The sequence below is a fragment of the Triplophysa rosa genome, linkage group LG23 (genome assembly GCF_024868665.1).
Source record: "Triplophysa rosa linkage group LG23, Trosa_1v2, whole genome shotgun sequence".
Lineage (NCBI taxonomy): Eukaryota > Metazoa > Chordata > Actinopteri > Cypriniformes > Nemacheilidae > Triplophysa > Triplophysa rosa.
Genome location: NC_079912.1, coordinates 8,986,321 through 9,013,009, shown reverse-complemented (window position 1 = coordinate 9,013,009; position 26,689 = coordinate 8,986,321). Strand labels below are relative to the sequence as shown.

The following is a 26,689-nucleotide window of genomic DNA, read 5'->3' as shown; positions in this document are numbered from 1 at the left end:
TGCATGCAGTGGGACGCTATTATAGTGTGTGTGAGTGTTTCCATTAGACCTGCCAGAAGCTCTGCTGCAGTAATGAGGAGGCAGTGCATACAGAGACTTTTCTGGATTAAAGACAGGCGGGCGGCTGTGACCCTGTTCGCATTGAGTAATGCCTTTCACTCAGTGACTGAGAGAATTCAATCACATCCTGCCGAAAGAACAGAGACTAACACCACTAACATTTTCTTCTTTTTATTTTGCTCTGCTTATTTTTTCCATTCTGTTTTTGATGCTAGTGGCATAGAAATGACAAGCATGACACCTCACAAACACCTAAAGCTCTTTTAGATGTTAAATTCCCAACCTTAGCTTTAGATTTGGACATGTATATCTGCATATACTTTAGTAATGTTTCCTCATAAAAATTTAAAATCCAAAATTCCTGATCCAGCTTCTAGCAAGGAGACCCTGGAGACCTATCCCCGAAACAGATTTACCAAGGAATATTTGCTCTGCATGGACACTATAGCAGAGTACAGAGTTTATATCTGTTATTTATTTGTTGTTTATGCTTAGTAACAAAACGAACAAAAATACCACGGTATTTCTATGGTTTTTGGAAACAGTCATATTGTATGGTGGAGTTCTTTGAAGTACCTTGTTCCATGTAAATGTCATTTATAAAATGTACTTGTAATAGTGTCCACAGGTGGAAGTAGCAGTGCGCACTTCATCTTTAATTCGCAAACGCTTTTATTAGACGATAAAAATAACAATAATTTAAGTTTTTCCACATCCTACCACTGCAAATGCACTGTACAAAACATTACTTGTTTTTATTTTTGCTTATAGCTTTGGGTATGGCACAGCATTCTGACTCTCTAAACGAGGATCATTTTCGTTTTAAAATGCAGTTTTCGTTTTTAAACGCAATAGTATCAACACCACCTCTCTTTACCTCCTGAGGAAGAGAGTGATTACATCGCTCATATATTTTACATCCTGAGTTCCTTGAGCCCTGCTGGAGAATGGGTCCATAAAGCTAAATCCATGAGAATCCGGCCTCCCTGAGCACAGCTTCACAGCGACTTATTTGTTTCACTGTTGCATGAACAGGATCGATACAGGAAGCCGAAAAGCAGTTTAACCCCCTGCACAGCAAACAAGTCCTCTAAAATGTGTCATGGCTCTTCTGTCTTATAGTTATTATATGGGAACCAAGACAATGTTCTTGTATTTTGCCCATTGGTTTGAGAGGTCTAATCCTTCTTCTTACTTCTACCTGCACTGCCATTCAAAAGTTTTGTGTCACTTTAAAAACCTTTGATTTGAAGCCATTAACTACTATTCAACTTGTCACTTTACTTTTGTTAAAAAATATATAATTGTGCCAACATAAATATTTTTGTCATTAGAAACTAAAATTTAACTTTTGAAATAGATTACTTAATAATTGACCAAATAATTGAAAAAAGCCAACAATAGCCTATTTTAAAATGCCAAGAGAACAATTTTGCAAATTCTAGGCAAAGAAGGCTACTTAAAAAATATGCTAGAATATAACATTCCATATGTTATTCCATAGTTTTGATGAATTTACCTTCATTCTAAATGTGTGGAAAAATATAATATGTGACCCTTCACGTCTTTTCACACATATTCGTTATTTTAAATGTAAAAAGGGGGCGACGCGATCGCGTCACGCATGCGGTGAGACACGCTCATTTTTCTAGGTGATGCAGAATAGATGGAAATAGTTCAACTTTCCGGAGTGCTGGTCATTGGAATAGAGAAAGAGGTGCGACTCGAGTTTTCCGCGCGGTTTTAAACGCAAAGTGTGTATCGGGCCTTAAGTAGCACGGAAATATTTGTGGCAAAAACCAACTGAACTGTATGGGTCAAAATTATCGATTTTTTTATGCCAAAAATCATTAGGATATTAAGTAAATATCATGTTCCATGAAGATATTTTGAAAATTTCTTCAAACAGAACTAAACAGTTCTTGGACCCCATTTGCTACCATAGTAGGAAAAATTACAATGGCAGTCCCCAGAACTGTTTGCTTTCGTATATTCCTCAAAATATATTTTTTTGTTCAGCAGAACAACTAAAATTATAATAGTACATTTTCCTACTTTGGTAGTCCATGGGGTCCAAGAACTGTTTGGTTACAAGCATTCTTCCAAATATCTTTCTCTGTGTTCATCAGAACAAAGAAATTTATGCAGATTTGGAACAACTCGAAGGTGAGTAAATGATGACAGAATTTCTCTTTCTCTTTAACAAGACATGCCACTGCCATTACTCTAAATGGGGAGGGAATGCAACACTCAATATGGCTGCTTTAGTGAAGGAAAGTGTTTTTAGGTGTTCTTTTGGTGCAATTTAGCTCAGGAAATAAAAGTTATGGTTAAGTTGATGTCAAGTTTAATTCTTGGTTGAAATATTCCATAAAATTGTGTTTTTTGCCAGTGTTTTAGGAAAAATATTGAATCCCCATTCAAGTAGATAGGACTGTGGTCTTGCTATGACTGAAATAGCTAGCCTTTGGAAACATAGCCGCCCAGTGGCACGACTTCCATTAACAGATTTGATATTATTATTAAATGCTGAAAAATACAAATAAAGAAATGAGAACTAAACTAAGCTTGAACGATAGTGTACATTCCTAGAAAATCCAAAGGAAATCTGTTTTTCATTTCCCAAGAACATGGCAAACAATAACAGATAACAATAACATGACGCTCTACGGACATATGCCTATTCACCTAGCAACACTATCCCATAATGCTCTTAACTGTATGGATAACCACACAGTGCTTACAGTCACATGATGAACAGAAAAGACTCATCAGCCGCTTGCTGGCTGAGCAGATGGTGAGTAGGCGACTGTCATACACGCATGAAACCGCTTCACATTGACAAATAACAGGTAGTGCTTCAGTGTGTAGTCGTGTAAATACTGCTGGCTGTCCACTCACACCCATCTGGAGCAGAATGAGCCTAAGTTTAGAAGACCAAGTTGCTCATGCTCCTTATGGTCCTATACAACTGAATATAGTGCTTGATCTTTGAGCCAAAACAGGTTATCAGTTTAATCACATCACATCTAACTGTAGTCTGGTCTGGCCTGAATTCGGTCTAAAGTGACATAATCCCTCCTAAAAGGTGTTCCTACAGTATAAAAAGGGGGTACTTCCACCAATACTTATAGAACCTATGAAAATGTTTCTGTAGTACGAAAGGACCATATAGGCTTAAATCGCCCCAAGCGGTGCCCATGCTGTGTGCTTATATTCTTGTTAATGTTTCCCTCAGGCCAACAAAGAGTCCAGTCAGTCCTTGCGTTTTCTTTCAGCTAGCAACTAAATCTTTTGTTCCTCTGTTCCTCTTGTCATAATTATTTATGGTACAGCAGTTTTTACTCATATCTGTATCATTGTGCTGAATGTCTGGACCACTGCTGCTTTGCTGCATAGCCACAAATTACATTTTAAGAGAACGGGATTGTAGCTAAAACATAAATTTGAAGCAATGCCGAAGGGTTTTTTCTTTCCTTTTATTATTTAAGTTCATAGTGGCTTAAAATATTTACTGCAGGATGCTCACGTCAAAAACGGGTGGGTTTTACTCAACGGCATCTTAAATCAACCATTCGTTATTTGTTTTGTGATAAAGTGTTATTTAAGGGTGGGTTTATTTTAAATACTTGATACCTGTTCCGAAAACAAAGGTAGGTATTACTGTATACACTTAGGGATGTCCAGTTTACTTGCCGTTGTTTTTTCTTAGAAGCACTGTGTGTGTGTGTGTGTGTGTGTGTGTGTGTGTGTGTGTGTGTGTGTGTGTGTGTGTGCGTGTGCGCGTGCGCGTGCGCGTGCGCGTGCGCGTGCGCGTGCGCGTGCGCGTGAGCGTGAGCGTGCGCGTGCGCGCGCGTGCGCGTGTGAGTGTGAGTGTGCGTGTGCGTGTGCGCGTGCGTGCGTGTGTCAGTCCAGTACTTTTTAAACCGACTGAACTTAGGGATGTTACGTAAAACTAGCCAATCAGATGGAAGCTGGGCAATTCCAGGCTTTTGGATGTGACATTTTGTGTTATGGACGTGACATAAACGCTCAGAGAGTGTATTTGCAACTAATGCACTATATCATCTGTGTATATTTTACAAAACTTTTGTGGTCTAAACAAATGTCAGAAAAATATCACTCTATGCACAAGTTTTCTATTTAAAACCAAAGAGAAATAAATGTGTGTTATGGATGTGACAACAAGGATTCTCATGTTTGAGAGACTACATTCTTTTTTAGGATTTCTGTGAATTAAAATGTATAAACTAGAAGCAGTAATACCAATGGGGAAGGGATGACTCTAGAACATAAAGTAGTTACTTTATTTTAATTTTCATATGTCCATTTATGAGGAATATGTACCGTTATGGATGTGACATCCTGAAAATGGCACTTGCATGCACTAAAAATATAAATAAGCTTTAAAAACATGGGTTTTTAAACCACCAAATGTTGATCTGTGCTATCACTATAGTAAAAACCTTTGATAAACTTTATATTTTTAAAGTTAACATTGACATTTGCGTGGACTGCTTCATTGGGTGAAATGTTGGTTGTCTATCTGAGGTTCAGACTACTACTTTTTATTCAGTGTTTTCTTTTTAATAATGTTCACAATAAACAGTCCTTCTTGTGTTATGTTGTTTAAATATCAACAACATAAATGTAAATTTCAAAAACATATAATTGTATGTCTGTTGACATACTTATTCAGCTACACTTCACTGTAGTACATGCACAAACTAGACACTGGGTCTATTGAAACAGTGTTTCTGATTTGATAGCGTAAGAAGATGGGAGACTGTAAATATTCAGAATTACACTACATTAATAATGAATATGTTTCACAGCCTTTACCCCATAAAAGATATATGATACAAACCGTTTTTTTACTCATCTAAGCCGGTCTTTGTTGGCTTCCTCATAATAAATTCTAAATGACTGAATAATCCATTGAGAAATGGTGGCTGAAATACTTTTTGCTTCTTCTTGACAGCGTCTCAGGTGCATTGTGGTCTTTTTTTAATTAATCATTAATTCAGCTGAAATAATCTGATTTGAAATGTCCTATGCTGTTACCCATATTTTGTTTTTGGAGACTTGAAACAAAATTTTTACTGAACCTCATAAATGAAATGTAAATTAATATCCAAGCAAATAAATATTTGCCCAGATTTGAATCTCAGATGTACGTGAACGTTTAAGCATTTGTGGCATTTGTTCATCTAGATGTTTTCCATTACAGTCGGCCTGTGAAAACATTTTGAAAACATTCGCCAGTTTCGACAGCAGCACTGATGCTTATTTTAGACCAGAGGCAGGTGCATTGAAGAAGCCTTGTCAACCTTCCGTGTGTTCGCCTGCTGATAGAGGTGCTTCCCCGCGTTTATGACAGAGAGCTTAATAATTCAGTAACTCCTTCTCTGCCTGCCTGCCTGTAGACGTCCCTCTGAGCTGGAATTTTAATTTCATCTCCCTAAAGTTTTTTCTTCCCCTCTTCACATTATCCGAGGCACTTTTCTTTTAATTAGCTTCATTATTTTCTCATGAACATTGGCTCTTTTTTATTTGTCCCCTCTGATACTGACATGAGGAGCTGGTTTTAGAAGAGAGCCCTGAATTGGTTTGTGTGTTTCTTTATCCAAGACTCTAAGAAACAGATACCCAGATACATAGTTTTAAGACTGTAGTTGGATATCGCTGCACTAGAGAAAGAGTCAACAAACAAGCAACAAATAAAACAACACAATCTCATGGCAAAAGCAGAACTATTTTACGAGGTGGCTAATTCGTATGAATTTGCACAATGTCATTCGTACATTTGAAGTGACGTTAGGTTTAGGGGCGGGATTAGTAGTGGGGCTTCAGTATTGCGTTTTTCAAGTAATCGTACGTTTGTGTACGATTCACAATGTACAAATTTTTAGAGTTGGCCTCCTCGTAAAATAGTTACGAATTGCCGTGAGATCAGGTTGAATAAACCTTTTTGCCATTGAACATACTGTATATTACAGGAAATACTGGTAATAGTTCTTCTGCCCATGTGCATTATTACATTTTAGGGATGTAACGATTCACTGTGAGCCGGTTGAAAATCGGTTATAATGAGTGACGATTCAAATCGGTTGAGGTGTGAACTGAATCGCAATACATTTTTTGAACAGCAGGGGCCACTATTTTCACTGCAAATCTAAACGTGGACATGCTGATATTTCTTAAATGCAAAAAAATCCAAGAAAAGCTCAGACAGTATTAGTTTGTTTATATTAAAGAGACTTTTTCTATTATTAATTTGTTATAAAATTGCAGTTTAGTTTTGTTATTTGAAATAAAACATTATTTTATTATACAAAGAAATGTGAAGCATTTTAGAAATAATGCAAGGGAAGTTGTTCATTTCTAATTTGTTTCAACTCATTTTGTAAAAATAAATCGTGAATAAATCGCATTGTGAGATCAGAATCGTGAATCGCATCGCATCGTGAGCTGAGTGAATCGTTACATCCCTATTACATTTACATGTATGCATTTGGCAGACGCTTTTATCCATAGCGACTTGAATCTGAGTATATGCAATCCCCTGGGATCGAACCCATGACCTTGGCGTTGCTAGTGCCATGCTGTAACCACTGAGCTACAGGAAAGCTATTATTCTCACAGTAGTGAGATACTGTTTTCCAGAGGTGGACGAAGTACACAACTTCCTTACTTGAGTGAAAGTACAGATACTACTGGTCAAATATTACTCCACTACAAGTAAAAGTTGTAAAGACAGATTCTTACTTGAGTAAAAGTACAGAAGTACGTGCTTTTAAAAGTACTCAAGTATTAAAAGTAAATTTACTTTATGTCAGTTGTGCATTGTTTTATTGTCGTATACCTTGTGCCTCTGAAGCACCCTACTGAATACACCGAGTAGCTCACAGAATCAGTGGTATTAAAGGAGTAGTTCACTTCAAAATTTGCCCCCATTGACTTTCCATAGTAGTTTTTATTCCTACTATGGAAAGTCAATGGGGGCAAATTTTGCAGTGAGCAACTCCTTTAAGAGCTTTATATGTTTAGCACACATATGTTTAGTTTAGATATAATCCTGTATGATCATTTAGCCTAATTATCCTCATTAGCCCCCTAGGCCTATATGTATTTATGAGCAGTGTTCTTTTATTTTGTATATTCCCTTTACCAGTTTTAGCAGCAATTTACCAGTAAGTAGTAAGGTTCTTGTAAATAGTAAAGTGTAGAAGCCATGTGTTTGTTGGACTTATTACCATAATTTAACTACAAACATAAACTATAGCTAGTATAATAATGAATATAATGAAACTATGGTATGTTTAGTTGCTGTGGTTTTACTAAAGATTATTAATTGGAGTATGGTTCCTATATTTAGAAAATGGTAAATTTGTGGATACTGTGGTTTTAATGCAAATACCATCCCTGCTGAAAAAAAACAATGAATTTTTTAATTAGAATGAGATTTTTAAATTAAATTCCTCTTTGTAGTGTGTTTTGGGTTTTATTCCAATAGGATTTACCATCCCACAATAGAATCCATCACATACAAGTAGACAACAAGTATCCATAGTACAATTCCCATTATAACCATTAAATCCATTACATTTTATGTTGTATTTTGGGCAGGGTTCTATTGTTTTTATTTCAACAGGAATACTTCAACTATAGTTACTTCAGTAAAAACATCATTCATTTTCCAAATCGCTTTAAATGATATAGCAGCAGATCAGAAGTTAACACGCACGTGTAGCTCAAGGTGTATGTGATGCTTATTTACCGTTTAGCCGTTATGCCGATCATTTTCATGACAATGTTTCAACGATCTTTGACTGATCGTAACCACAGATGATTACACCACACTTTAACATGTGCCTTTTTCCTCTTTTAATGTTCTATTTGCCTTTTCAGAGCGCTATCAAGATGTAGCAGCGCCTACGTTTACATTAGTTTAGCGGGGAAGATCCCAGAGTTGCCAGATTTGCGTTAAAAAAATCTGCCAAATGGCCATTCAAAGCTTGCCGGAAAACCGCGAGCTTAGAAAAACTGAAATACTTGGCAACAGTAAAAGGTCCTGGAAGATCGCAAGCCAGATAAATTGTGCACACAGGAAACCCCGCTGCATAGAAACCATTTTCTACTTTTGGACCTTTTTATAAATGTAGTGGAGTAAAAAGTATGATATTTGTCTTTCAAATGTAGTCAAGTTAAAGTACAAGTACTCAGAAAAAATAATACTCAAGTAAAGTACAGATACTCAAAAAGTGTACTTAAGTACAGTACTCAGGCAAATTTACTTCGTTACTGTCCACCTCTGCTGTTTTCACATTTTGTAATATTTTATTATATCTTTTCATGTGACAACACTGAAGAAATGACACTTTGCTATACAATGTAAAGTAGTGAGTGTACAGCTTGTATAACAGTGTAAATTGCTGTCCCCTCAAAATAACTCAACACACAGCCATTAATGTCTAAACCGCTGGACACAAAAGTGAGTACACCCCTAAGTGAAAATGTCCAAATTGGGCCCATTAGCCATTTTCCCTCCCGGTGTCATGGATTCTTTAGTGTTACAAGGTCTCAGGTGTGAATGGGGGCAGGTGTGTTAAATTTGGTGTTATCGCTCTCACTCTCTCATACTGGTCACTGGAAGTTCAACATGGCACCTCATGGCAAAGAACTCTCTGAGGATCTGAAAAAAAGAATTGTTGCTCTACATAAAGATGGCCTAGGCTATAAGAAGATTGCCAAGACCCTGAACCTGAGCTGCAGCACGGTGGCCAAGACCATACAGTGGTTTAACAGGACAGGTTCCACTCAGAAAAGGCCTCGCCATGGTCGACCAAAGAAGTTGAGTGCACATGCTCAGCATCATATCCAGAGGTTGTCTATGGGAAATAGACGTATGAGTGCTGCCAGCATTGCTGCAGAGGTTGAAGGGGTGGGGGATCAGCCTGTCAGTGCTCAGAACATACGCCGCACACTGCATCAAATTGGTCTGCATGGCTGTCGTCCCAGAAGGAAGCCTCTTCTAAAGGTGATGCACAAGAAAGCACGCAAACAGTTTGCTGAAGACAAGCAGATTAAGCACTTGGCTTACTGGAACCATGTCCTGTGGTCTGATGAGTACCAAGATAAACTTATTTGGTTCAGATGGTGTCAAGCGTGTGTGGCGGAAACCAGGAGTACAAAGACAAGTGTGTCTTGCCTACAGTCAAGCATGGTGATGGGAGTGTCATGGTCAGGGGCTGCATGAGTGCTGCCGGCACTGGGGAGCTACAGTTCATTGAGGGAACCATGAATGCCAACATGTGCTGTGACATGCTGAAGCAGAGCATGGTCCCCTCCCTTTGGAGACTGGGCCGCAGGGCAGTATTCCAACATGATAACCACTCCAAAAGAAGCTGAGGGTAAAGGTGATGGACTGGCATGTCTCCAGATCTAAACCCTATTGAGCATCTGTGGGGCATCCTCAAACGGAAGGTGGAGGAGTGCAAGGTCTCTAACATCCACAAGCTCTGTGATGTCGTCATGGATGAGTGGAAGAGGACTCCAGTGGCAACCTGTGAAGCTCTGGAGAACTCCATGCCCAAGAGGGTTAAGGCAGTGCTGGAGAATAATGGTGGCCACACAAAATATTGACACTTTGAGCCCAATTTGGACATTTTCACTTAGGGGTGTACTCACTTTTGTTGCCAGCGGTTTAGACATTAATGGCTGTGTGTTGAGTTATTTTGAGGGGACAGCAAATTTACACTATTATACAAGCTGTACACTCACTACTTTACATTGTAGCAAAGTGTCATTTCTTCAGTGTTGTCACATGAAAAGATATAATAAAATATTTACAAAAATGTGAGGGGTGTACTAACTTCTGTGAGATACTGTATGTCTGTCTGAGTCCAATAACTATATGTTTACAGAATGACTAAAGTTTTATACAGCGATTTTTAAATTCATTTACATATTTTGTTTACTTTTCTCAGATTCATCTCAGAGCTGACATGTTTGGCTCTCCAACTCCCTCTGAAAGATTATTTTGAAATTACTGTAAAGAAATTTGAATGAGGAAAAATACCTCCACAAGGCACTAAAAAAGTATGCTGTATTGTGCTCTTTGGCTTTCCACCGAGATATAAAGTGCTTCTGTGCTTACGTAACATCCACCCAAACATGACCTCAGAAGAACCCTTGACATAGTCCTTATCCAGCCGTGCGTCCAGTTTCTCCACACGTAGAACAAGAGGTGCTCTCGGTAACCCTCCTCTTTGTCAGGTATGATTAGAAAATAAATTAGTTGTCGGATTAATACAGACAAGAGGTTCGGCTGTGAGTCAGAACGCCCATGTCTGGAGCTCTTAATGGAATGCAAATTGATTTCTTCCACGCTAGTGAAGAGAAAGGCCGCCATGCCTTTGATGGAAAGAACATCGTCTTGTGTCTTTCACAGTCTGCCTTTTCATCACAGGCTATGAAAGTCAAAGCTAAATCTTCTTATCGTGAAACAAGCTATTGTATTGCATTTATTTAGGCATTACCAAGGTGGCATCTTAGTAGTGAGGTGCGGTGCCTGAAGTTGTGGCTCAGACAGGGCTGGGCGGGTGGACCCAAAATTTCTCAATATCTCAAAATCTTTGACGATTCATTTTATGAAATCATTATCATTTATTTGCATGCATGTCATTCAAAACCAGTATATGGCTCTTTCTTCTGTGGGAAATGTCCTAGTGGTTTTGCTCATACAATGGAAGTCAATGAGGGTCAATGTTGTTTGGGTACTAACATTGTTCAAAATATCTTCTTTTGTGTTCCGCAGAAAAAAGTAAGTCAAAAAGCTTTGGAATGACATGTGGGTTCATTTTTTGGTGAACTATCCCTTTAAATAACATTGGTTTAAATTACTTTGGCTAAAATGAACTGAACTTTCGGATCTTTTGACCATGGACATGTTATTTATATTCCACCTAAATTCCGATTGAGCTAGGTCATTTTTATTTGTTTCCTGCATCTCAATTTGAGTTTTGCAGTTGTGAGGAGGTTCATAATACAGAATGCTGGCCCATTTTTGTGAATTGTGGCTTTTTTCTTCAGGAAATCACTTTGCTTGAGTGCTGGGGTTGTTAGCATGTTAGCAGCACTTCCTGGTTCAAATCATTAGCAGCACATTGAGTGAATTTTCTGTCAGCCCTTCTCTCTCCTCTGGGAGTTTCAGGGGCAGAGTCTTGTTTTATAATCTCTCTCTCTTTCTGAAAACCAGGCGCTTGTCTTGTCTGTAGAGCTCCTCCCAGGTATGACTATGAATGAAACTCTATTCCTGTATATGTGTCTACCCATTACTTGAAACGAAATTCCCGTCTACCACTTGATGTACAAGCCTGTGTTTTTTATGTGTGGACTTGGATGACCCAAACACATTATTATTTCACAGTGCTGATTTAATCGATATATGTAATGGGCTGGAACATTGGAATGCTCAGGGGACACAAACCGATATTTGTAATTATTTTATTATCAGTTCCATCGTTTGAGGGTTGCTTAAAGGACATGTTAAAGTACCATGTTGAAGGTTTAAATTGTGGTGGGGACTTATATTTCTATTGCATGGTGTTCAAACCGTGTTGGAGACAAAAGAGGGCACGGTGTGCCTTGGAGCTGAGCTTTTTATATGAACAATGCAGGTAATTTAATCAGATGTTCAGTCCCAATTTACAACAGATTCCTACATGAAGGGCACTACTAGAAAAATATAAAAAGATAATAACACAGCTAAAAGAAAATAAATAGAGGATGCAAATATATGCTGATTTGGTACTCGCACTGAATCATTATTTTTCAAACTGTTGGTCTGAGACTACAGACGCCCCTAAACCAAATCCATTAAAATAAATTAGCAGCCAGCATTGCCAAGAAACAAAAATACAGTTTGAGCAAAAAAATTGTCTGTTACGTAATTAGCCAAAGACAAGCATACTTTAACATGAAACTAGATATACCACTATTTTTAATGTCGAACAAAAGCTGCACTCGTTTCAAAGCAAGAAATAAAGCCATGTTACGGCTGTCGTGTATCTGTTAAATTGCACCATAGAGTCAGTCGCTTTCTCGGAGTACTGCTTCCAATTACTGCATGGAGAGGCAAAGGCCATGCTGAAGCCCTGATGTTACAACTCCTCACACACTGACAGACCATATACACAGTCTGAGGACATGCACAAACACGCTTTACTGTCACTATGGCCTTTACCGCTGCTGCCGCTCCTGGCCTGCCGGAACATTAAATACGTTTTTTTATCACCGTAGCGTATATTTTGTTGTGACTTTATATTCACATCCACTGTCAGTACAATAGAAATGCCGAAAGGTTACGTTTTTTGACACCCTGGAAACATTGTGGTAACATTGTTTGTGTGTTTACTACAGTATTTACTATACATTTTTAATAATTACATCAAACTAACCCTGAACCACACCTAAGAACATGTAGTTAAAGTGATTCCCAAAAATTACAATTCTGTCATCGTTTACTCACCCTCTTGTCATTTCAAACCTTTATGACTTACTTTCTTCCACAGAACACAAAAGAAGATATTTTGAAGAATGCTGTTAAGTTGACCCCAAGAAGTGAACAGGGTCCAGTGCTGTTCGGTTACAAAGTTTCTTCAAAATATCCTCTGTTGTTTCTTTGGAAGAAAGAAAGTCATACAGGTTTGAAATGACACGAGGGTGAGGAAATGTTACGACTTCCTCTAGATAGTCAAGTTCGATCGTCTTCTCGGCGCTCAGCCAGGGCCCACGAGGACCCCCGGCGAGGCTGATCCGAGGACCTCGCTAAACCATCCGATCAGTAGTAGCGACGGGCGGTGTGTACAAAGGGCAGGGACTTAATCGACGTGGGCTCATGACCCGCGCCTACTGGGAATTCCTCGTTTCCTCGTTTAGCAGGAGGGAATCTCGTTCGTCATCGGAATCAACCAGACAAAACGCTCCACCGACTAAGAACGGCCATGCACCACCACCCACGGTGAAATGATGAGGAAACAGAATTTTCATTTTGGGGTGAACTATCACTTTAATTATTATTAATAATAATGAAATTTTTGCGGCGCGCAAGCAGTGTTCATACATCCAAAATCCCGCAACTTCCACGGGCACGGCTCTTTGCGGCATGCGCAGCTGAAGATAAAAATATTGTTTCTTTTCGTGAACGGCAGCGGCAGCCACATCGGCTTAAAGGCGGCTGCGGCGCGGCAATTCCACCGCTCGTGTGAATCCAGCATTACACAAGACACTTAAAATAAAGTGTAACCAATGTTTTTCTTTCAAAATTGCGATATTGGTTTGTTGTAAGCCAATATTGTATCTCATTCTCATACCTGGTATGTAGAATCTGCACCCCTTTTATGATGACAGTAAAATCTGAAAATGAGTTTAAAAATGATATACTGTAGCATGGTAAACAAAGCTGTGACATAGCTCTGAAGATATCATTGCAAAAGCTAAATCTGTTCGCATACTGTATGTTTATTTGCACATTAATACTGTGGGCCGCAAATAACGGAGAGTGCCCATGTTTCATTTATTACATTACCGGAGGTTTTTTATGAATCTCAATGGCTTCATGGGCTGTTTTTGCTGGGTTTTATTAACATCCTTAATTGCAGGTTGGAAAAAGCTGTTGACGGTCTGGTTTTGTAAAACAGCCCATATAAATATATTGAATATATTGTGATAATAAACCAAGAATAGATGCCTGGTTGCCTAGTGCAGCTTATATAAATTGTGTGCAAGTGTTGAGGTGTAGTTTAAGAAATCTTACTTTTTGGAAGAATCCATGGAAGAATGTTTGCAACTGACATTTCTGGGACATCGTTGACTACCATAGTAGGAAAAATTAAAATGGTAGTCAGAAGTGCCACCTATCCTAAATTCTTCAAAATATCTTCTTTTGGGTTCAACAGAACAATTTTTTTTACAATAACTTCCTACTATGGTAGTCAATGATGTCCCAGAAATGTCGGTTGCTAACATTCTTCCAAATATCTCTCTTTGTGTTTAACCAAAAAAAGAAATGTATACAGGTTTGGAGCAACCTTGAGGGTGAGTAAATGATAACAGAATTTTCATTTTTGGGTAAACTACACCTTTAATCAATACATTGTCAGCTGTGACAAAAGAGCTATTAAATAGCCTAACCCGAGATGACCGGAGGTCTTTGAGTTGCCTGACCTGGTACAGTTATTGAGTTTATCTTAAAAATTTCTAAAATTACATTTTAAATGAAAGTGAAGTGAAGTGAAGTGAAAATGACCTATTAGTCAGATATGGTGACCCATACCCGAAATGTGACCTCTGCTTTTAACACATCCAGAGAGTAGTGAACACACGAACAGCAAGTGGTGAACACACGTACACCCGGAGCAGTGGGCAGCTATCACTGCAGCGCCCGGGGAGCAAGTAGGGGTAAGGTGCCTTGTGCAAGGAGCGACCTCGGTCGTTACCCGCCGGCCCTGGGGATCGAACCGGCAACCTTCTGGTCACGAGTCCGACTCTCCAATTGACTGCCCCAATGACTAACAGCGCACAACCTCAATATCTCTAAGGTCCAGTTTCTCCTTTGTCTCTCAGAATGAATTTCATATTTGTACGCCAGTTTTTCCTCTCTTATGTGCCGCGTTGCAGTTTATCACACATACGTTTCCATTCGAGACAAAGCCTGTATGAATAACTGCACCTGTCGACTCCCACACCAAATCTTGCCAGGCAATAAAACCGAGTCGGCTCCAATAAAATGGAATTGTTGTGTGTGTTTGGATCACTGTTCGCCTTCTGTGGCCACTGAATTATTGAACACCTGTGTGTTCACTGAAAATGTCAGCTGTTCTTTCTACCGAGCCGGATAGAGACAGAGGAAGTTGTGCATGAACCAGAAATATCAGTGGAAATGACATGGTAATTTGAGATTTGGTAATCTTGGTAGATTCATTTATACTCATTTTCAGTTATTGATAATTAAAATAACAAGATTGTGTCTTGTAACGTGATGGTTAGCGAGATTCTCAGCGAGATCTTGTTAGCTTTGCTAGCTAAGCAGTTTAGCGACGATGCTATCTTAAATACATTATTCAGCGGTGTGAAAATCTGGTTTATGTGCTGACAAAACGCTGCATCTTTTTATGCTGAATAATCGTGTGGTGGGAAATCTCATTCATTTCACTGAACTGATTCATTCAGAACGAATCAGTTCAAATAGTGATTCGCTGATTCAAGTCAAATCATTTTATCTTAATTTTTGCTTTTCAGTCAAAAAAGTTGTGATGTGTAAGATGACTATAAATAATTGAGACACTTTGCACTGAAGCAGAAATAAATTCTGAAGGCAGAAATAAAGAGTAAATTTGGTAAAAAGGGAAACTTTAGTGCTGGCTGAAAATCACTTTATCCAATTAGCTACTTTGGCTGTTCGGGACGCGTGAAAATGTACATGTCCCAGTGGCAGCCGGTGATAGCCTAAAATTGTCAGGATCCGTGGCGTTCGCACGGTTGATGTCTGGCTGAGAGACGGAGCCTTCGCGCCAGCCGCAATTCCACAAGTTCTCAGAAACGCTTTCCACTGCCTGTGTGGGTAGAAAGCCGTCACGTTTCTCAGATATATTTATAGCAGTCTATTTTTACAGATAGCTATTTATGTCACAGTTTTTCTGTCATTCCTGCGTTTACGCTAATTGCTTTTCCCCTCTTTCTTTGTTCGTGCTAACTGTATAAAGCACCGGTGGGTATGATCTTTTCATATGTGTCAATCAGTTACGGATGAGGTTCCCCGGGGATCACACTCATCTGTTGGTTATTTTTAGCAGCTTGACTGTGAGGATGCTGGTTTTCCCTGTGGGGAGAGAAGCTTTATTGACACAGATGCAGGGAGCGCCACAGCACTTACGATTCAACTTTATATAGCGAATTAATCCCAAGATTAAAGGTTATTCCTATGAAAACAGACAATTGTGAAATACAGAACAATTGTAGATGTCTTGCTGACTTCAGCGCCTTAAATATACCGACAAGTGTTCGATACAATTAAAGCACAATATCATAACAGATGTGGAAGGATATTTATTAGCACAGAAAATGATTTCGACTCATCCCTCATCTCTCTATTTTGTTTTAAAGAAACAATTGCAGAATCACTTAAATTTCAAGCAAACCGGATCAGCTTTCCAGAGGGTTTAAAAGTGGAAATGTGAAGCTTGTACTTTTGTTAAAGTACTTCCATGTTTTGTTTAGATGAATTCCATTTATTACTGGAGTTGTAAGCTTGTCTAAATTGTTTGAGGTGAGTCCTTTTTTCTCGGTGGATAAACGTCTGGTTATGTTTTACAGAAGAAGTGGCGTTTGCTTCATGTAAACAGCGCTTTATTGATGGTTACGTCATTTTTTTGGCTGCTACCGTGCATGTAGAGGGTGAAAACGTACTCGCTTTACCGGTATTGTCGTCATGGCAACAAAGTTGAAAGATACAGCCTTTTTCACACTAGTCACGTTACAGTATACAGTATTATAGTCTTGTAGCTGTATTTTTAAAGCATCATGTGTTTTAATGTTTGTTAGCTGGCTCTGTTTATTACTATTGCGACTGACTTGCTGTAACCACAATTAGTTTATTATACATTTTTATGTGTGTATTGAATATTATGCTATCAATGATGTTAGACCACTTCGGATGACATGTAAACGTTTTTACATACAAAAGTGTCTACATCTTTATGGGGGTCCCTGATCCCCGCAGTCCCCTCTCAAATTGAGCCCTACTTGAAAAGCAAATTTATAAATGTAAAGTTGTTAAAGAGTACATTCCTCGAGATCATAAAAAATACATTTCATGAAGTGTTTAATTTTGCCGTGTTTGAATGTAAGCAATCTGCCAAGTTGTAAATCCGAAGGTGAACGAATAACAAAGTTATTAGCTTATAAAAAAGGTAATCGACTCTGAATCACGCGAACAAGCCATGACCTGTCCGAATCTTTAACCACAATGTACCTACGTCACTAGAAAAATCCCCGCCTGACTGCGAAAACGTAACTCTCTCCTCCCCAAACACTGTACTAGCTCGTTCGTGACGTGTGGATCATGTCTAAGAGAAGCTGTGTTCTATGTAGTGAAACTAAGTCAGTCTTATTTTCACTACCAAAGGAAGAACTTCTGAGGAAAAAATGGTTACTATTTATTTTTCAAACGACACCAAAGGAGTATAAACCGAACGTTTTACTTTGCGCGCGTCATTTTACCGAAGATTGCTTCATCAATCTTGGCGCCTTTACTGCAGGATACATTAAACGTCTTTCCTTAAAAGATGTTGCAATACCAACTTTATTTGGACCTGTAAGCTCCACCGAATCACAACCTGTAAGTGTGACTCTTTATTTTTGTCTTTACTTAAAATTAAATTTGTGTGACGTTATCTCATGTCTGTGTTTAGCTAACGTTACCGTTATTTTGGGGGTTGTTACTGTTTGTTTACCTAACGTTAGCTATAAACTCGTTGCACTAATGTAAGTGTTCAACCATATTAACTCGCAAAGTCTTTATTTCAAGAACTGCGTGGTGTACTATAGTTGTAATAACATCTGAAGATACGAACACCGTACACTGTATGCCGTGATAACTAACTGTTACAAGAGAAGTGTCTAAAACAGTCCTTTTTCTTACTGGCATCTGTATAAGGATTAAAGAATGATTCGTCAGACTCGGGCTCGAACTCGTAAGGTAAAATCGACGCCATCTCTCTCTATACACTGTTAACATCCAACCACCTGCAAACCGTAATACAGCAGTAATGATAGGCGGTCCATTTGCGACACATGCTGAACGCGTTTGACCAATCACAGCAGACTAGACCATTTGACCAATCACAGCAGACTAGACCATCTGACCAATCACAGCAGACTAGACCATCTGACCAATCACAGCAGACTACACTATCTGACCAATCAGATCAGACTACGCTGGCGGAAAGGCGGAGATTACACAGATGAATCGCGGAACGAATCATTTGAGAGTCAGTCAAGAAGTAAGGTAATAAAAACTGCTTATTATTACGAAATAATAGTATTTTTACATCATGTATGTACATAAACTTGTTGTCGGACACTCCATAAACCAAAATAAGCCCTTAAAAATATTGAGGAATGTACTCTTTAAGACACTTACCCCCTCTGTAACCCTTTATATCCGCAAACCCATTCCAACCAATACAAGTCATAAAAACACTTTTGTGAAAACCATGTTTTGAGCTTGTAGTTGTGATGGATACTTGCTGGTCCACATGGGATCTGCTTTCACAACTGCTTGCTGTGAAACCTGTGGAGATTTCTACTGAATACTGCAGGTACAGATTCCCCTGACTCCGTGTCTACACCAGACACAATGTGCGGCTTTAAAACTAAACGCTTCTAAAATAGAATCCATTGTAGCTCATAGGTTGTCACTTTTTATGGCTTTTGTGGACAAAAACTCTAAACAACATGGAAAATATGCATTTCCTAATGTGACATCGCATTACACTGGCATAACGTAATGCTGATCTAGTTCTTTCCACCAAACTCAGACTGGAATTAGTAGTGACCTTAGTATGAGATTGTGAGGTTTTATGACATTTATTCATTTGGCAGATGCTTTTATCCAAAGCAACTTACAAGTAGGAGAGCATATAAACATTTTGTCAACACACTTAACAGTACCGGTAGTTTATGAAGAGCGTAGATTTGGATTTGGAGGTTTATGGAAATGACAGAGCCATTGTACTGCTTGCAATGTAAACACCTTTGTTTATTTTATGTAATTTTGTATCTGCCTGATTTTTCACAAGCCCTCATTTTAGGACCTCATAATCCAATAATCCTTGGTTATTTGCCAATTTTAATAGCAGATGTACGTAAAATCACTGTATATACAGGGTGTACAACGCAAAAGATTTAGTTTTGACTTTTCTGCTATTTACTATTCTGCATGTTGCATTATTTTTGCAATTTTTATGTGACTATGGATGTTGTTCTATTTTTGTTTATCTTGTTAGCAACTACCTTTTTAAAACACGTTAAAGCTTTAAAAAAGGACTAGTTGGGCATTATTGGTGTGTTCTATGTCGTACAATAAAGCCTGAGAATATTTGAAGAGTTTGCTTCCAAAATAAGATAACTCTGTTTTTTAAAAAATTGTGTTATTGTGTTAGTTAGCTGTATTTTTTTAGTTATTATGGCTTAAATCAAAACAAACCAACTGCAGTTTGATTGCTATTAATTGGAATGAAAAAATAAAAACATGAACTCTTCATTTACACTGGGTTCCAAATTATTATGCAAATGATATCTTTCTCTGGTTTTCCTAATTTGTCGATGCAAATGACAGTCAGTATAATTTTCAAGTAATCAACAGTTAGGGTACATTTGGAATTTTATTGAACAAACCTCCCACTGACAACAGTATTTATTTAAAAAATGAAAAACTCAAAATGCACTGTTCCAAATTATTATGCACAACAGAGTTTGAAAACATTTCATAGGTTGTAAAAAACTGAAAATGGTCATTTGTTGAATTTGCAGCATTAGGAGGTCATATTTACTGAAATCAAAAGCTATTTCAATCAAAAACATCCTAACAGGGCAAGTTACATGTTAACATAGGACCCCTTCTTTGATATCACCTTCACAATTCTTGCATCCATTGAACTTGTGAGTTTTTGGATAGTTTCTGATTGAATTTCTTTGCAGGATGTCAGAATAGCCTCCCAGAGCTGCTGTTTTGATGCTAACTGCCTCCCACCATCATAGATCTTTCGCTTGAGGATGCTCCAAAGGTTCTCAATAGGGTTGAGGTCAGGGGAGGATGGTGGCCACACCATGAGTTTCTCTCCTTTTATGCCCATAGCAGCCAATGACACAGAGGTATTCTTTGCAGCATGAGATGGTGCATTGTCATGCATGAAGATGATTTTGCTACGGAAGGCATGGTTCTTCTTTTTGTACCATGGAAGAAAGTGCTCAGTCAGAAACTCTACATACCTTGCAGAGTTCATTTTCACACCTTCAGGGACCCTAAAGGGGCCCACCAGCTGTCTCCCCATGATTCCAGCCCAAAACATGACTCCGCCACCTCCTTGCTGACGTCGCAGCCTTGTTGGGACATGGTGGCCATCCACCAACCATCCACTACTCCATCCATCTGGACCATCCAGGGTTGCACGGCACTCATCAGTAAACAAGACTGTTTGAAAATTAGTCTTCATGTATGTGTGGGCCCACTGCAACCGTTTCTGCTTGTGAGCATTGGTTAGGGGTGGCCGAATAGTAGGTTTATGCACAACTGCAAGCATCTGGAGGATCCTACACCTTGAGGTTTTCGGGACTCCCGAGGCACCAGCAGCTTCAAATACCTGTTTGCTGCTTTGCAATGGCATTTTTGCAGCTGCTCTCTTAATCCGATGAATTTGTCTGGAAGAAACCTTCCTCATTCTGCCTTTATCTGCACGAACCCTTCTGTGCTCTGAATCAGCCACAAATCTCTTCACAGTACGATGATCTCGCTTAAGTTTTCGTGAAATATCTAATGTTTTCATACCTTGTCCAAGACATTGCACTATTTGACGCTTTTCGGCAGCAGACAGATCCTTTTTCTTTCCCATATTGCTTGAAACCTGTGGCCTGCTTAATAATGTGGAACGTCCTTCTTAAGTAGTTTTCCTTTAATTGGGCTCACCTGGCAAACTACTTATCACAGGTGTCTGAGATTGATTTCAGTGATCCAAAGAGCACTGAGACACAATACCATCCATAAGTTTAATTGAACAATATAAAATTAAATGTTTACGACACTTAAATCCAATTTGCATAATAATTTGGAACGCAGTGTAGAGGTTTTGTTAACCACAGACCTTATTTCAGGCATTTAACCCAGAACCCATTCAACCCATTGGCTTTGGGACAATGGCACCGGAAGTGCTAAAATGCTAAGACTGGCTTCTGGGTTTTGACTACAAAAAGTGATCAAATCAAATCAAAATGTATTTATAAAGCACAATAAAAACAAGTGTAGTTGACCACTGTGCTGTACAAAACTTTGCTAAAAAGACAGAAATAAACAGTTTTGACCGCACTAAAAAGGAAAAAAACAAACACTGATAGGTGACAGATCCTTACACCGTGTCCTAAGTTCCTAACCAAACGCAATGCGACGCCGCGACACGCGATAAAAGGTATCTTTTCCATGTTAATCGGAGGTTTTGTCCTAACCAGCTGCGACAGAGCGCCGCGACGCGCAACGACCGTTTCTATTTCTGCGATGTCGCGGCTGACAGCTCCGCCCACACAACGATCTCATTCTATGCAAGTTCTGCACCTCATGAATATTAATCGCCAAACATGGATGATGACAGGCTTCATACGTTTGATTACATACGTTTAGATTCTGAAATGATAGCATAGCGTTCGGTGAGGCATCACTGGAGTCATAAGAACAGGACGCATCTCTCTGTGTGCACTCTTCAGCTGCAACGTGCGAGGGTGCGTGGACAGAGAAAAACTGTTCTGATTGGCTGTGTTTTGTGATTGATTGTCAGGTCCCGCCCCTTTTTCGCGTTCGGTATGGACAAACAAATTGCTTATCGCAGGAATCTCATCGCATCACGTTTGGTTAGGATGCGGTGTTATACTCTAAGGAGAGTCATAAGCCTTGGAAAAAAGGTACATTTTTAACTTGGATTTCAATTCAGATTCGGAAGAGACTAACCGGAAGGAGACTGGAAGACTATTCCAAAGTTTCAGCCCAGCAATTGATAAAGCACGGTCACCCTTCACCACTTCAATCTAGATCTCGGGAACATCAACACTCTTTGCTCAGAAGACCTCAGCGACCTAACAGATGTATTTGGGTTTAAAAGATCACAGAGATATTCAGGAGACGTTCCACTCAGAGCTTTAAAAACAAACAGTACAATTTTAAACTCGACGGCAACCATTGCAGAGAGTATAACACAGGGGAGATATGATCAAAAATTGTTTTTTTTCCCATTTTGAACCATCTGAAGTCGATTTATAATCCTTGTTATATTTACACAGGTTTCCTGAACATTTTTCCCATCTGCATCTGGTCGTACAAATAGCTAGCCCACACTCACGCCATTGGTTGAACCAGTGTTCAACCAGTGGCCATAGACTTCTAACTTCCTTTAAAGTTCCTATACAGTATATTGTATTTTAAAAATGTACACATTTCAGCTTTCAATTCATAGTGTGCTTTTCGTATACATTATGATGTCTGTGCGCTTCCCGATGGGCCTCAGCCGGGCCCTGCTGCCTACGAATCCAATATCAGCAAAGTGAATCCGATCTATCCTCACAACTCCCCGCTGATTTGCACTGGAATCCCAGCAGCTGCTTTTCTGCCGTTGCCTGTCAGCCATTTTGTTTCACTTCGTTGCCCCATAAAGATTCGTTCGAGTCCACCCGCTTCCTTTCCTCCTCTGTATTTGTCAGCGCTGCGTACGTGCTGCCCGTACAATGAAGAAGGAATCATGCCTGACTTTACTGCTCTCCCTGGAGAGCTCTGTGTAAGTGAAAACTTTGTAGTTTCTTGTCTTTGTTAATCCAAAACGTTTCTCTCCTGAGACGAAGCACGCCGCGTGTGTGTGTGTGTGTGAGAGAGAGTTTGTGCAGAGATCTCCCTGAACGGGTTTGTTCCACGTATTAGGTTGACCTTATATATTCTGTTATATAACTTCTTCGTGCTGAAATATCTCTGGCCTACGCCAACTAAACTTGCGTTTAAGGAATAGTTCACCCAACAATAAAATTCAGTTATTGTTTGTTCGCCCTCATGTTGATTTACAGTAAACCCCCATGGTTTACTTTCTTCTATGGAATAAAATATTATAAGGTGTACTGGTGGTTCTCAAGTTTAGATTAAAGACTCAACGGCCCGGTCACAGCAGGTAAAAGACTTATCCTAACCATGTTTTTCTCTTTTCATCACCTGCAGGACGAAGAGAGTGAGCCACTGTTACCGCATCGTGTACCGTCACATGGAGAGGACTCTGACCCAGGAGGAAGTGCGGATTATTCATGAAGCCATTGAGCAGGCGGCGGAAAAAGAGCTTGGAGTGCAGGGAAGATATTGAAGTGATCTTCAAGAAGCCTCCCACTTCTCATATTAGGAATCACAGATATAGTAACATCTCTCTTCTAACTAATACAAGGATTTTTAAAGCAGTTACAACTGTACTGAATCAGGGAGTCCATCTGGATTTGTCTTTAAGTCCATCCAAAAATGTTATTTCAGTCATTATTTTCTCACTCAAATACAAAAATTCTAAAGCACCGTATGTGTTGTTTTTAGATGAACTATTTCTTTAACAAACATTTATTTCAAAGGAAGCAGGATTTTGACTGTTTTGAACTGTTTGTTCTTGATAACCCCTCTAAACCTTATAGCACTTACTCATACATCAGAGTTTGGCACTCACTTCTTCATAGCACAGTCAGGAATTTCTTAAAGGGACAGTTCACCCAAAAATGGAAATTCTCTTATAATTAATTAACCCTCATGCCAGACTTTATTTCTTTAGTTAAATTTGATAAAAATTCCCATATATTTTTGTTCATGTATACAATGTAAAAAGTACTCGTGGTTGAGTGAAAAGGGATGCATTTATTGATGAGCCGTTTCAGCCCAAAAATGATAGATTATTTCAACCCATGGTGGGGTCAGATGTGACCCTGGACCACAAAACTGGTCATAGGTAGCACGGGTATATTTGTAGTAATAGCCAACAATACATTTGACACATCTTTTATGCAAAAAAAATCATTAGGATATTAAGTAAAGATCTTGTTCCATGAAGATATTTTGTAAATTTCCTACCGTAAATATATCAAAAAATCGCAGACAAAGCTTAACTAGTTTTGAGGTCCAGGGTCACAAATATGAATGTTTTCTGGGTTAATTTAACTCGGTGGTTGGATTCGTCCCTTATGACCCAACCATGGGTTGAAAGTAGTTTAGGTACCAACTTGTTGAAGCTTTAGAATGGAGCATGTGAACTATTTTCAGATTTTCAGACTATTCCTTTAACGCACTGTCTCACTGGAAGGGCTGTGCATTTGATTAAACGCAAATGTTAAAAAAGGCTTTTACAGAGACAGATGCCTGTCAGCTGCTGGTCTCTTGTTTCTACATTTGAATAAAGAAGATGTGAGGAAGCATGTAATGAGCTGCGGAAATCACTAAGAAAATTAAACCCTTTCTCATAGTCACCCCACAATATAATGTAAAGCTTATAGTTCTTTACAGAGAAAATAAACAATACGGTGTTGAGGTGTGATTGTGTTTAATGTGTTTGCCTTTTGTTTGAAGCCAAAATCCGCTGTGCTAGTGCAATAATCAAAGTTGACAGATATTTACTTTTTGCAGTCATGTGCATCTCTCCAAGAAAAAAAGAACAAAAACATTGATGTCATTGATTTTAAATAGATGTGCTTTGTAAGGGACGATGCACATCCTGCTGGATGTTATTGCAAGATAAACCTTATTAGTGCTTATAAACCTTATAAAGTGCTTATTATACAGTTACTTGCTACATTAGTAAACAATTGAACAGAAAAATACTGATTTATATTTATTACCTCATTTGTAACAAATTCAAATTTTATAAATGGCAGAAGTTAAATATGTATTTTTTTGTCAGTGTGTATGTGACCAGTATGGCACTTTAATTTGGCTGGGCTTGTACATTACTTGACATTATTCTCTAACTAGTGAGCTTTGAACTTGTGCAAGCAAGAACTCTCTAAATATAACATTATGAATATATAAGAACACTTTAAAGGTCAGTCCTGTTTATAAAATAAACAAGGATGGAAAATGACTTATGTGCCTAACAGGCCATCACTTTAGTTCATTCTTATTCATTCTTTTGTTTGTTAGATGTCACGTTTGTTTTTGTTTTTTTACATCGTGACATGTTATTCATCTCTAGAGCGCCCTTTTGAATCCAGCAAGAACAATACCTTCCCATTACCCCCGCCCTGCTTCAAATGGATACAGAGACAGATTGGAAGAGCTGACCCCAGCCAGTATGGCATTTATTGGAACAGGCCAAAATGTCCTCTGCATCTTAATGAGCCCTTATGGAGCGGTCTGCTTGCGTCGCTTCAGTTTTTGAAGAGTGGCTAAAGAATACAGGGATCTTCCTTTGGGGAGCAAGCTCAATTACAATCCAAGTAATGAATTTTTGATGCCATGCAATCAGTAACTGAATGAATGGGACAGTCATTGCGAAGCATGAGACGGCCCTGTGGGGCTGATCCTCGTGTATTAATGCATCTTTTTTTATTTATGCTGGGTAGGATTTGATCATTTTAATGTCCGTTTTTAAAAAACGAAAAATACAGATTACAAACCCCCCCAAAAAACATTCTTTTAGCGATGCGGGATGCATTGGAAGAGTTTAAATGAAAAATTTTTTTGGCAACATTAAGATTTTAGGATAAAAGGCTCCTTAGCAGGTCTTAATTTCTACACTGTTTTTCTACATATTTTTATGTACACTTAAAAAATAAAAGTGCTAAGAAGGTTTTTCACAGTGACGCCATAGAGGAACCCGTTTGGTTCCCCAAAGTACCTTTCAATCAAAAAGGCTTTTTTCTTTCCTTTTTGTAGTGCTTAGAACCCTTTTTCCACTACTACAAACCTTTTGTGCATCAGAAAGTTTTTGTGGATGTTAAAAGTTCTTTATGAAACCAAAATCTGTTATGTTTATACTATACCTTGCTTGCTAGAGATATTTTCATCCCAATATGTGAGATCTCCTCACCACAATATGACATGAGATTGAAGTTCATTTTAAGTCCAACACCTGTCAGCTCTGTTGCAGTTTGGAGAATGTAAAACCGAACCTGGATGTCTTCAATGTTCTCATGCTCTGAAAATAAGCACCTTCTGACTTGATTTCTGATCTTCTATGTTCTAGACAGATCAATACACCAGAAGCTGGCAAACACTATAGAGAAGCACAAGATCAAGGGGAATTCGAAATAGAAAGAAAAGAAAATGCAATCGAGCACCCTGTGTTGTGGAAATAAGTAATGGGTCAGAACATCACACCAACTGCGCTTTTGATGAGATCTTTTTTTGACATCATTTTATGTGGAGGAATATCACTCGCATTCAACTTGGATCGGAATTTGCATTTAAGATCAATACGTTTCTAAAAGTAGATCAAGACTTTGGCTTGGCTCTTGACTCATCGTAGCGTTCAAATGGACATATGTGCATTATGACCTCAATTCCAAAACTGAGATGCAGAGTTCAACGTAAATTTTGTGGTCTTTGAGCAAAAAAGAAAGAAAGAAATACACAGATACTTTAATATTCAGCCTGCTATCTACAAAATGTGCACACTGGTGAAAACTACAGTACATCTAGGTGTTATAAAAACATGAAAATCAATGTTTATTTTAACATGTGCGGTGTTCCGTTTTAAAGTCACCATCAAATCAAAATGAACAATTCTTGTTTTCATGTAATATTGCAGTATTAATTATAAAATATTTATGTGGCTCATTCTTTTTTTTTAATTCGTGT

At 38.7% G+C, this 26,689-nt stretch overlaps 1 protein-coding gene across 4 annotated transcripts in view; it reads left to right on the top strand.

Moving 5' to 3' along the window:
- The window catches only part of fars2 (phenylalanyl-tRNA synthetase 2, mitochondrial), a 138,004-nt gene extending 113,286 nt beyond the window's left edge, over nt 1-24,718 (top strand). For 3 of the 4 annotated variants that reach the window (XM_057322675.1, XM_057322676.1, XM_057322674.1), the window contains exon 7: nt 23,087-24,717. In XM_057322675.1, coding sequence (XP_057178658.1) covers nt 23,087-23,225 — 139 coding nt within the window. In that variant the 3' untranslated portion in view covers nt 23,226-24,717. Of the gene's footprint in view, nt 1-23,086 lie in introns of all 4 variants that reach the window. The other variant, XM_057322673.1, reaches the window with a different exon arrangement.
- Nucleotides 24,719-26,689: the final 1,971 nt, after the last annotated feature.